Consider the following 12,794-nt stretch of genomic DNA (forward strand, 5'->3'; position numbering starts at 1 on the left):
GTTCTTTTTTTAGTAAACTCTTGCTTTTACGCTTCAGTTAACTCTAGAGACCCTTGTGATACTACGAGTAAAGTTTCATGTTGTGTTGATCCTTCTTAGTGTTTTAACAACAGAGATTTTGATGCTCTGGTAAAAGTGCCCGTAGCTCTTCCACTGAAAATCAGTTTGACCCAAAAAACAAAAATACAGTAAATCTTAAAAGTGCCTCTTTCATCGTAATTCGGCTTTTTTGACTCATATACATTCACAAAAAAAGCCCTGGTTGCATTTTGACAAGAGTTTCTCTTTAATTTTATCATTATTAATAATTATTATAATTATTACTTTACTTTTCATTTTAACCTCTCAGTATTAAAATCTTCACTTTCATACACACACACACACACACAATATTTTCCACTCTACATTATGACTGATTTGAATAGACACATGACCTAATACACCACTAACCCTAACCCCCCCTCCACACACACACACACACACACACACACTCTCTCTCTCTCACGCTCACACACACACACACACACAGCTCTACCCGCAGTGTACAAGGAAGTTCGTTCGTCCGTGTGTGTGTGTGTGTGTGTGTGTGTGTGTGTGTGTGTCTGAGTTGTGTGTCCGCCTCCCTCCTTCTCTTCACTTCCTGAATCCCTCTCCTCTCACTCACAGCTACATGGCAGCCGGACGCGCACTCACGAAGTAGAACCTGCAGAATGACGACAACAGGTGAGACACACGTTTACCTTTCATTACGTTTATTACGTTTATTACGTCACTTGCATTAGATTAAACACGTTAAAGCTGCTGTCGATCAAACTCTTGCGGCAGAAACCTGCGGAGCCACAAGTGAGACTGCAGAGAGACACAATGCTGCAGGTCTGCTGACGCGTTACACATCACGTCAAACACACACAACTCGAGTTATTACAGGTATATTACCTGAATGTGTCCGAAACAGACACAGCAAACAACACAAAGACCGTTAAACTATCACACAGACACAGAGACTTCTGTAATAATGAGTCATACGACTCGTCTGCTTGTGTTTCAGTTCATCAATGTGTTTTAATTAAGTTGAAAAATCTGATATTTACCTGAAATCACCTGAGAGCAGGTGCACGGTGCGGCTTCTTCTTATCCCCTGATGCTGCATTCAGGGTCCGACGGGACGAACGGACGACACGTTAAAAACGCATTAGGTTTGGTGGAAATGGATATTCTGCTTAAGTAAAAGTTCAGTACCTCTGACATTCAACATGTTAGTCAACGTTTGTAGTCTTAAAGTGCAGATGTAACAAAACAACCCTCAGTATTGACATTACTGCAGTTTTTGCCTGGTTCTCCTCCGTTTGTCCTAAAACAGTGACGCTCTCAATCTGTGCAGCTCTATCAAAGAATCACCGCTAACAAAGCTGCTCCGCTAATTCAGCTACAAACATGTTTAATGTACTATAACTTCTTCACTACCCCAGTTATTAAGTCATTTATAAGCTTTAATTTTGAAGCAGCGTCACAGGAAACGTTGTGTTTTCAGCAGCAGTCATGAATCCTGAACTAGCTGAAGATGAACATGATGAGACAGTAAAACATGTCTATAGGTATGTCTGATGCTGCGTTCAGGTGCTCCTCGGATGGTCCCACTTCCCGAGTTTGGAAGTTGTTCTTCCAACTTTGGTGTGTTCGTGTGAGTGAAGTTGGAAAGTGGGAGCAACTAAAGTAAATTGTTTTGCATTTTATCTCTTAGAGCGGTGTCCAGATGATATGAGTAACACAATAAAGCAAACATAAAAAACATAAACCACAAAATATATTTTACAAAAATGTGTTTTCACCTTCTTACGCCACATTTCGATGTAAAATGACGTCTGCTTGGCAACTCGCGCAAAATGATTTCATTTACCTCAGAAGTCGATTTCAGAGCTGCGTTGACCTCTAATCATTGTTGTCAATATGGTTCAGGCTTGATGTGATGGGTCCTACTTTCCATGTTGGAAATCTGAGTTCAGGGGAGGCTTCAGGGGAAATTGCTGACTGGCAACTCAGAAATTTCGACTTCTCTGCTCACTTGAATGCACCACACATTTTCTCTGACTTTCCAACTTGTTGCTCCGACTTGAGGGAGTGTTCATGATGATTATTCCAGCCGGAAATATGCTTGGAGATACAGACTGAAGTTAGCATGCTAACCGTTTAGCTAAGAACTGGTGGTAGTTGTCTAAACGCCTGAGCTGGCTTAGCTAACAAGCTAACTGAGCTAGCCAGCATGAATTCAAAGTGGTCAGTTTCTACATATCGTCTCGTTAACTCATTGTAAAACGCACTTAATTCAACTGGGCATAACCTAAATAAAAGTCACCAGCACAGTTGTTGGTTTGTCTCCACAGTCACCTCTTCGTGCCTCTCTTGTCTCCGGAGTCATAGTCCTGGTCAGAGCTGCTGTAAATCGCCTCCATACTGTATCCACAATCCTCAAACTGACCTACATCGTACTTGAATTTTGTGTTCAGTCCCACTTCCTGACAGACGCCTCTTAGCTCCACAGCCAAAATAACTACATGCTTACCGCAGCTAGTTACTACAGCTAGAGTTAACAACAGCAAAGGATATTTATTTATAACTTTATTAACATATCTGTAGATCAATGTGAGAGTAACAGCTGCACAGCCGAGTGTCAAACAGTGTTATTTATAGCACGGACTGAAACGAGTCGAGAGTATTCAAATGCTAATTCTTTGATCAGACATTTCCTGATATGTCACTTTAAAGATTATTTGTTTAAGACACCCACATGGAACCTATTGAGCATTTTGACTGTTATAGGAAAAAGAAAGGTTAAAGTATTCGCCAAACTGAACAAAAATCTGTAAAAGAAACATTTACAGTACTCAGTAGAGTAAATATATTCTGTATGACTGCAATTCATCCAGCAGTGATGATTTCTGCAGGGTGAAAAAACTCCCACTTCCGACAGGATGATGAACACAACGCACGCTCAAACAGTTAAAGCCAAAAAAGATAAACAGTGAGGACGTCAAAATGAAATCTGGTCAGAGTGACTACATGACTATTTCTCCAGAGTACAGGATGAAGTAAAGGCCAAACTTCATCCAGAAACCCTGCAGTAAGCATCTTTCTTCAATTCTCAGTTTCTATTTCTGTTGAAGTTTTATTTAGTCAGCTGCTGTGTGGGAGGACTTCCTGTCTGTGACCGCACTGATGCTACGGACCTGATTCTGACTTATTGAGTCTCAATACACAGAAATGAGAAACTCCTCCTCCTTTCATGGGGCTGATTACACAAGTGAATAGTTTTACCTCCATTTAAGTTAGCCGGGTGCTAAACTGGAAGTTTAGGGTCACACAACACGGAAAACATTGAGCTTTTGTAGGCTTCAAAGTGCCACTAAGTTTAATGTGTTAGCTAGCATGCTAACATTTGAGAAAAGACTTCTAGAGAATATGTAGCAACAGTCATTTGCAGAAGGAGATACCTGTAAACAATGCTAATGATCAAGAACCAAAACAAAGTGCTGAAAGATGCTAAAAGACTCCACAGAGCTGAGGAGAGGATTTCTCTGGAGAGAACATATAAACCTGTGCTTCTCTCTCCTCAGCTCAGCTCCAGCTCGCTTTGTTCTGACCATATCCTCCAATGGGCTGAGGGCGTGGGCGGGACCAGGATGAGTGGCGAGCTGCTATTGGAGGAGACGCTCATCAAGCGTTCACAGCAGAAGAAGAGGACGTCTCCGCTGAACTATAAGGAGAGACTGTTTGTCCTCACCAGGAGCAGGCTGACGTACTACGATGGACGAGCTGAGGTCATTTTTATAAGATTGTATTCTAATTTTCAGTTTCACAACAAGAAACCGGACAAACACACAACAAATAACAAGTCTGATATCTCCAGAAGAGATAGAGAAATTAAAAAGCTGTTGTCGACATGTTTCCATCAACAGAAGAAGTTCAAAAGAGGATCGATCGAGCTGAGTCGCATCCGATGTGCAGAGATCGTCAAGAACGGAGGAGGAATCATCCCCTGCCAGAATAAATACCCTTTTCAGGTACGAACACACAACAAACCACAAGTTCCCTCACATAAAGCTGCTCCATGTGTTACTTAAAAAGAATGAATCGTGTTTATCCCAACTTACAACAATGTCACTGCATATTCGGCCTTTAATTTTATCACTTATAATCACAGCAGACAAGTCAGACTCATTCAGAAACTCTTGGTTAGCCAAACATCTTTATAATAAGTGATCTGAGGTGAACAGTGTAATGGTTACCTTATCAGTCTGTTATAAAACTGTGCCAAACTAGCCGATAACAGTTCCTGTTTGCAGTTTACTCATTAATGTAGAAACAACTACCACTGGAGTCATTTGATGCTGAGGAAACCATAAAAACAACATAATTCTAAGGCAAGTTCTGCAGTCATAGGAAGGGTCTTTTTTCTATGATTTTTAAGTGGAATTATGGATATTTATTTGTGATATCCTCAGAAAGTGCAAGTCAAATTGAATATTAAAGTATATGTGTGGTGTATTTATGTCCAATACACATTTTATTTTGTGTTATCTTTATGATCTTTCTTCTCTCTGGCGTTGTTTTTAAGTCATTAAACGTTGGTTTGTCCACAAAGTGTCTCGTGGTCCGACTGCTCGAGAGTTTTGACACTTTCTAGAAATGAATCCTACCACTAGTTCTGCTTTGTCTACAGGACCAGCCATGTTTCATATCTTCAATCAATGGATCAAAGTTTGCAGTTCTTCTTCACCGGTGTGTGTTTTCAGAGCAGACAACACATAACAATGTGTCTGTGTGTGTTTGTTCCAGGTGGTGTATGAAACCAATATCCTCTATGTGTTTGCGCCGAGTCACAACAGCAGAAGTCTTTGGGTCCAGAGCCTCAAAGAGGGTCAGTCTCTGCTCTGCTCTGTCTTATTCTACTGCAGATCAGCAGCACAGGTGAAAGCGTGACAGAACACACTCACAGTTGACAGGCTGAAAAGATGTTTTGACACCTTAAAAACCACATGCGTGAAACCAGTTTTCACACATGGGTCAACTGTCCCAGCAGCCCCCGCTGTTTCCACTGCTCTTGCTGACATTTAATCTGAGACATCAAGATCAGACAGGTAAACGAGGTCATGTGTTGATTTGAAGTCTGAGGGTTCAGATTTCCCACGGTTTAGTTGCCACTTAGCATTTCAATAATTAGTGTGAATGTTACTGACAACAGAGAAAACAGAGCCTGTGAGGGGATCGCGCCAAATGACAGCTGCTTAAGGGTTTCCAGTGTGATGTAAAGTAACAATGTCATGTGAAATGAAAGGCACAGGTTTTAAAATTAACTGGAAGTTAGTTATTGTTTGGCCAGATTAGCTGCTGCTGGATGTGTGACACAGTTAAAGAATTACAAAACTCATACAGCAGATTATGTCAACAGTCCTTCTGGTTTTCTGAGACATAACTCCATCCAATCTGGACACATAAACACAATAAAGGTGTTTTTAGATCCAGTGTGACTTATACTGTCAGAGGATGTCATTATCTGGATGTCGATCACAGTTAAATGTCTCTATATCTGCTTAAAACAAATAATAGAAGAAATGGTCATTAATGTCTGCAGAACTTGCATTAGAATGATCATGTTTTTAAGTTTCAGTATCTAACACTGAACCTTCTCTGTCTGCAGAGATCAAGGACAACAACGGGGTCTTAACGAAGTTCCACCCTCAGTTCTGGCAGGAGGGGGCGTGGCTCTGCTGTCGCCAGGCGGAAAAACTGGCTCCCGGCTGTGAGGAGTACAACCTGTTTGGAGACAGTAAGAAAACACAGCCACACACCCTAAACAGGCCCGCTGTTGAGCTGTGGTATTGATCACTTTAAAGTTATTCTACCATAGTTATCATGATTAGTATTACAGAACCCATATACCACAAACTTTACCTGAAACTTTTTTTTTGATGTGAGCATTCAGTACAATATCAACTCTGCAGCTTTATAGAGTTTTCTCCCTATCATAGTGCTTTGGTTTGGTTTGTCAGCTTCACATGAAGTTGATATAAGTGCCCTTTATGTCAGTTTATGTTTGAAGGTAGCGCTGGTTAGTTATTGTGGAAGCATGTGTTTGTAGTATTCTTTGGTAGATAAGCCACCTCTTTAGCGGCTAACGTTAGCACAAAGCACATGACCCCTGAGCAGAAAAACAGAGCCACAAAGACATCAACAGCCTCCTTTAGCACCGAACACACTTTTGCAGCAGCTCACATTAGCACAGAGCAGATAGCCCAAGTTGAAGAACAGAGTCAGAGCAACAGCCTCCTTTAGCAGCTAACGTTAGCACAAAGCACACACTCCCTTGAGCCAAAGACCACAGTTGCGGCAGCACCAACACACTCCTTTAGCGACTAACACAGTCCTTTAATAGCTAACGTTAGCACAAAGCACACAACCGCTGAGACAAAGAACAGAGCCACAGTGACAGAGCCAGCCTCCCTAAAAGGCTAACCCACTGCTTTTGCGGCTATTGCTGAAGCCTAAGTACTTTACATACATTTGGACAGTTAATTTCATCTCAATAGTGTAGTATTCATAGTAAATAACCCGTTATTCAAGCACTGACGTAAAGTATTTAATGTATTTGGGTAAATGTACTTCACCAGCAGTATTGTAAAGTTGTTTGGTCTTTGATAAATGTACCGAAACATGCAAAAATGTTTCAAAATAGAACCTGATGGCCCATTGACGTGGATATTTTTTGCAGTGTAGAACCTGAAACAGTTGATTCATCAAGTGTGACAGAAAAACAGGAAGTCACACTGATAAACGTTAAATTTAGGCCTCATTGACATGATCTGTGACTGCTGCAACGATATGATAGCCTTCAGTTCTTCGTCATCACACGTACAGGATAATAAAACGATGTTAAACCAGCTGTGAGAGGTCAGAGGTCAGAGCACAGATGGTCGATGAAGACAAAGACGTTAAAGAGTCTAATGTTTCTGCTGGTTTCTGTTCCTCTTTTATAGTTTCCAGAAAACCTTTACCCCCGATTCCTGGAGAGGAGCCTAGAAACAATTGTGTAACCACCCACACCCACACCCACATACCCACACACCCACACACACACACTTATGATTAACACATCCACCTCAGTTCAAGCATTTTTGTCATTCTTCCTCATCACCCAGCGGCGGCCCCCTCCACCCGTCCCTCCGACCGGTGACGATGATGATGACTACGATGAAGACGACGATGACGACGATGACGAGGAGGTGGTGGTGGCACTGTACGACTTCCCGGGCGCCGAGTCTCATGACCTGAGTCTCGTCAAAGGAGAGGAGTACATCATCCTGGAAAAGTGCGACGTCAACTGGTATAAGGCGTGCAACCAGTATGGGTGAGTGTGTTTATCACCATGTACATTCGTGTCAACAATACATGTCCACCATTTTGTTCCAGACCAAAATATCTCAACATCATCGGCTGGATAATTGTTGAGTTTTCATGTGAATGCGTGTAAGACTGCCGCCAGCCACCAGGAGGCGATCCAATGTTTTGACTTCACTTCTGTGGAGTTGTCATATCAATGAGTTCTTCCACAGTGATCCAACTACTTGATGGAATGCCACAGATTTAGCCTCAACTGTTAGCATGCTAGCAAACAAAATAAAAGGAACAGTTCACTCAAAAGGTTCAGTCATCATCTCCTCCCCCCATGCTGATGGAAAGTCAAAACCGAGGTGTATCATTCTCCTAAACAACATTGTTGTTGTAACTACAATGCCAAACAGAACTCCATAAACAAATCTGTCAATTTAGCACTTTGTTGCTCACATGCTAACAGTTTTAGCTTAGTAGCTACAGTGATGATTTCAGCGTAACAAAAAAGGGATCTCGGGTGCTTCTAGAGACGTTTTATGTTTGTATTTTCCTATTTTAAAAAAAGTAGTGACCAGTAAGAATTTTCATTTCTGGGTGAACTGTTTCTTTTTAAGATGGTGAACATGGTAAACACCAAACAATCAAAACTGTCTTGCCACTGCAAAGGGAAGTAATGTGGGTCATCACTCGATCCACGGTGTTAACATATTCATCACATAATTCCTGGTGTGTTTGTGTTCACAGTGAGGAAGGCTACATCCCAAGTAACTATGTAACAGAGAAGAAATCCGGAAACCTGGTGCAGTTTGTGTGAGTTTGTTAATCATTTCACAGGAGATCAACAGCAGCCAACGGTCACGGTCAAAGTAACCGCACTAAAACAGTTGATATAACTTTATGGTCTCATAGTGATGCAATTTATTAAGGACATTAAGGTTAGATGAACTACAGCACAATTCTGTACATCTTTTAAAGCTGTAACTAGATCAGGATAAGGAGATTATGAGATGAGAATGAATAAACCATTGTTAAAGGGATGTGTATGTCTTCCTTTGTTGTAGTTGGTACAGTAAACAAGTCAACAGGAACAAGGCCGAGGAGCTGCTGAGGAAGGAGGCGAGTCTTTCTCTAGAATATTTCAGCCTTTGCTTTCCCACATATCTGTCTTCCTTTTTGTCCATCACAAAACAGTTATTTAGTCTGTAGATTTCAGTGAGTGGCAAACAAAATGTTCTTGATGAAACAACATGTAAACGCTGCTGTGTGTCGTCCCCTGCAGGACAAAGAAGGAGCCTTCATCGTCAGAGACTCCAGCACTGCAGGAACCTACACCGTCTCTCTGTACACCAAGTCTGCTGCAGGGTACTGGTTCACTTCAACTAACTAATCCCAGCTAAAAGAAGCAGCCGCCTTCAGGGACCAGAACAGTGTTTAACTTCCAAACTGCAAATCATGAATACTTTACAATACTGATGACATTCTCCACATTTATTCCTCAGTGTCACATTATATATCCTGCCGTCTGAGGGAGAATATGAGTTTTGACTATACATATATTTTGACCCATGTCAGGATCATGTACTCCAGGCACCGGGCAGCGCTCATTGTTATGTTGTTGTGTGTTTGTAGGGAGGGAGGTGCAGCTATAAAACATTACCACATCAAGCAGACGCAAGGCTCACCCCAACAGTTTTACCTGGCAGAGAAACACCTGTTCAACTCCATCCCCGACCTGATCGAGTACCACAAACACAACGCAGCAGGTAAACAACACCTGCTGTATCTACTGTGTCCGTCTGAGCAGAGCAAGTGCAGTCTGTCAAGTTTGTTAAAACTTTTTTCCCTCAAAATTAAAACTTTTCTCTCTGAAATCCTCCTTTTTTTCTCTCAGAATTCCAACATTTTTTCTTAGAATTTCTCGGAATTCCAAATTTTCTCCTCAATAATTGCGAATTGTCCATCAAGAATTGCGACTTTTCTCTCGGAATTCCAATTTTTGTTTCTCCTTAATGTTGCAACTATCTTTCCTGGAATGCCAACTTTTTTCCCCGAGAATTCCAACTTTCTTTCTCAGAATTCAGACTTTCGGAACAGTTTCTAATACTGTCACAGTTCCTCATGATTCTGGATGAAGAAAAGGTGAAGAAAACTGAAAATATTTGTTTTCAAGTTTGACTTTAATCTCAAAATTAAAGTGACAGAAGAAATTTCTCTGAATTCTGAAAAGAAAGTCAAACTCAAATTGACCCCAACCCTCTTCCATATCTGTGAAACTGTCTCTTCGTGTCTATGCTCAGGTCTTGTTGCCAGGTTGAGGTATCCTGTCGGGAAACAGGACAAATCTGCTCCATCCACTGCTGGCTTCAGCTACGGTGAGTCCAGGAGAGCTCAGCTCACTTTAAGCACTTTAAACAATGTTCATCCATGAGTGTAACTCTCACCTTCACCTGCAGACAAGTGGGAGATCAACCCCAGCGAGCTGACCTTCATGAAGGAGCTGGGCAGCGGTCAGTTCGGTCTGGTGAGGCTCGGCAAGTGGAGGGCTCAGCACAAAGTGGCCATCAAGGCCATCAAAGAGGGAGCCATGTACGAGGAGGACTTCCTCGAGGAGGCCAAGGTCATGATGTAAGGAGGGGGAGGGGCTTCAGAAAAGATTGATAAGAGACCAGAGGTAAGGTGGAAATATACGACCAGGGATTAGGATCTACCTTTAACCTCTGCTACCCTCTACTGGAGTTTAGTAAGAACTGCAGCATCATGAACTCTTATTTGTAAATTTGTTGCAACATACAGTGTATAACATTATCAATGGTTTGTTTCACTGAACTGAATGGATCTGTTGTCTCCAGGAAGCTGTCTCACCCTAAACTGGTGCAGCTGTATGGCGTCTGCAGCCAGCAGAAGCCCATCTACATCGTCACAGAGTTCATGGAGCACGGCTGCCTGCTGAACTTCCTCAGGCAGCAACGAGGCAGCTTCAGCTTAGGGTCCTTACTGTCCATCAGCCTGGATGTCAGCGAAGGCATGCAGCACCTGGAGGCCAACAGCTTCATCCACAGAGATCTGGTAACTGCAGTGTTGTTGTGTTAGCTTGCAGAAATGCTTTTTGCCACCCTGTCCCATCCTTAAACCCATTTATTAACCAATTTGTTATTTCTGTTTCTTTCTCTGCCCTCTTTCAATCTCTTTTGCAGGCTGCCAGAAACTGTCTGGTCAATGACTCTCTGGTGGTGAAGGTGTCTGACTTTGGCATGGCCAGGTACAAATTTAGTCCCTAACATTAACACTACTTGTTTGTATTTGGGGGACAGTTCACAGTATTTAAACTTTAAATTTTGGTGTGAGTAATTGGCTGCAGAGGCATCAGCCTTCTCTCCACTATAATGAAACTCGACTTGAAAGGGTACATGACCTGGTTATTCAAGATAATCCACAGATCTTTTTTTGTTTTTTTGGGCGAACTGTCCCTTTTAAAACAAGTCAGCGGGTAGACAGAATTAACTTGATGTGTATTTTGTAGATATGTGTTGGACGACCAGTACACCAGCTCATCAGGTGTCAAATTTCCCGTGAAGTGGTCGCCTCCTGAAGTCTTCAACTTCTGCAAATACAGCAGCAAGTCAGATGTCTGGTCCTTCGGTAGGAACACTTTATTTTCCTTTTTTATACATTTTAAAGTTTATTAACAGGCCAGAGTTTAAACATTAAATCTCCAGACTCCTATCAAACCTCTGTCATCTGTGTGTTTCCAGGTGTGTTGATGTGGGAGGTTTTCACTGAGGGTCGCATGCCATTTGAACAGAATCAGAACCACGAGGTGGTTACCTTGGTAACCAAGGGTCACCGCCTCTACAGGCCCAAAATGGCCACTGCCGCCATCTATGACATCATGCAGCTCTGTTGGCATGAGGTGGGACTTGTGAGAAGCTGCTGGTTTCTGTGTATTTGTTGTTACTCTAACTGTGTTGTAGTAAAGTATAAACTATAGTTTGTTCCAAATATTTTTCTGTCAGCTGTGATTTTAGAAGTTTTTTTAGTTTTCCCAGACTCCCTGTTTACAAGCAATCAATTTACGCCAGGTTTGAAAACAAATTCCCCCCAATATCTGAATCTATAATTGATTAACACCATCAGCTGCACTTCCATAGGTCACTTTCAGGGGGAACTTGTAATTTACAGCCTGTGTTCTCTGTTTCAGAGACCGGATGAGCGCCCGTCCTTCTCCCAGCTCTGCCTAATGATCTCCGACGCTCTGGAGGGTGACACCCCTCCACCAAACTGATCAGCTGACCAATCAGCTGCTTCCACCATTTGCGCCATCTGTGGCGGCCATGTTGGTCCCTAACTCCATGGTAACCAAGAGTTATGGCAGTTATTGTCTAATATACAGCACAAGAGGATGGAGAACATGGAAAAGACCGTGAGATGGAACTGACCAACCACAGTGAGAGGAGCACCACTCATCTGCCACTTGGTTTATCCGATCCAGAGACAAAAACCCTAAACAGCTGTACTGACAGCTGTGAAAACTAAAGCTGCGTTCAAACCACAACAGTGATTACACATAGTGATGTAGAAAACATGTAAAAGGCCGTCACGATGAACAGAACTCCGTAATTTTCATGCAAATGTTTTGCCTACTTGTCTGTGAGTCTGCCTCCGTTTCCTCCCAGATAACGGCATCATGTTCTTTGGTCTGACTTCTGTAAGTGTGAAAGAGAAAGAGAGAGTTTTTTAGTAATCAAATGTATATTGAACCACAACACACAATATGAATTTTCTAGCCAGGATTCAGCTGTGTGATTTTTTTGCTTTGAACAGTTAACAGGACATTTGTTTTGTTTGTTTATTTTATTCCAATGTCTGACTAATGTAGCTGCAGGGTAAATCTGTTTGTTTTATGTCATTTTCATCAAATTTCTCACATTACTATTAAAGTACTGTAAAGAAAAAGTCAGTGATTTGGGTTAGAAACGATACGCCTGCAGATTTAATGATCCCCTAAATGTGATCAAAGGGTTAAAGGTATAAGGTATTGCTGAATGCACATCCTCTCCTTCATGGTGAAACTGCCGAGTGTTCAGTATAATTCACACTTCCTCCACGAGCTGGGTGATATTTGAGGAAGTCTGTCTGGTTTCTACAACTGTATAAAGACGAACACACCATTTAGCAGACTTATAGGAAGCCTGTGCACATGTAAGGAGGTAAGTTTTATCTTCTCCTGTTCATACTTGAGATTTATTATCTGTATGCTCTTGTTCCTCACATTGGACAAAGAAAATAAGCAAAGCAACATTATTTTTTATATTAAAGTTGTAATATATATGTTTGATTTTAAATGTGCCTTCTAAATGTTTAATATTGATTAAAACTAGTACCTCTGTATACAAAAAAGCGTTGTTTTT

General features: G+C 41.7%; 2 protein-coding genes across 6 annotated transcripts in view; one reads left to right on the plus strand and one right to left on the minus strand.

The window, feature by feature from the left end:
* Window positions 1-12,794, minus strand: part of txk (TXK tyrosine kinase) — a 37,956-nt gene that overhangs the window by 11,867 nt on the left and 13,295 nt on the right. The window contains exon 2 of one of the 4 annotated variants that reach the window (XM_037113310.1): window positions 12,028-12,089. The exons of 1 other annotated variant lie outside the window; for it this stretch is intronic. The gene's annotated coding sequence lies outside the window, so the exon portion shown is untranslated. Of the gene's footprint in view, window positions 1-664; window positions 686-12,027; window positions 12,090-12,794 lie in introns of those variants that run through there. 2 more of the 4 variants (XM_037113314.1, XM_037113309.1) reach the window with 2 other exon arrangements.
* Window positions 581-12,339, plus strand: tec (tec protein tyrosine kinase). Of its 2 annotated transcripts, XM_037113305.1 has the most exons (19): window positions 581-723; window positions 3,612-3,815; window positions 3,954-4,058; window positions 4,834-4,915; window positions 5,696-5,824; window positions 7,032-7,084; window positions 7,194-7,402; window positions 8,131-8,196; window positions 8,448-8,502; window positions 8,666-8,748; window positions 9,016-9,149; window positions 9,684-9,758; window positions 9,840-10,011; window positions 10,236-10,452; window positions 10,581-10,645; window positions 10,907-11,025; window positions 11,139-11,296; window positions 11,585-11,701; window positions 11,742-12,339. In XM_037113305.1, exons 2-18 carry the CDS (start codon window positions 3,678-3,680, stop codon window positions 11,666-11,668), a joined length of 1,944 nt encoding a protein of 647 aa, XP_036969200.1. In that variant the 5' UTR covers window positions 581-723; window positions 3,612-3,677; the 3' UTR covers window positions 11,669-11,701; window positions 11,742-12,339. The 2 variants fall into 2 exon arrangements, with proteins under 2 accessions (XP_036969200.1, XP_036969199.1); XM_037113304.1 differs by having other exon boundaries at window positions 11,585-12,339.

The sequence above is a fragment of the Acanthopagrus latus genome, chromosome 10, assembly GCF_904848185.1.
Source record: "Acanthopagrus latus isolate v.2019 chromosome 10, fAcaLat1.1, whole genome shotgun sequence".
Taxonomy (NCBI): Eukaryota; Metazoa; Chordata; class Actinopteri; order Spariformes; family Sparidae; genus Acanthopagrus; species Acanthopagrus latus.

Coding starts and splice junctions, on each gene's coding strand:
- tec (XM_037113304.1), top strand. CDS start 3,678: ATGAGTGGCGAGCTGCTATTGGAGGAGACGCTCATCAAGCGTTCACAG. Junction 7,085..7,193: donor AGGAGCCTAGAAACAATTGT/GTAACCACCCAC, acceptor CTCATCACCCAG/CGGCGGCCCCCTCCACCCGT. Junction 10,646..10,906: donor TCTGACTTTGGCATGGCCAG/GTACAAATTTAG, acceptor TGTATTTTGTAG/ATATGTGTTGGACGACCAGT.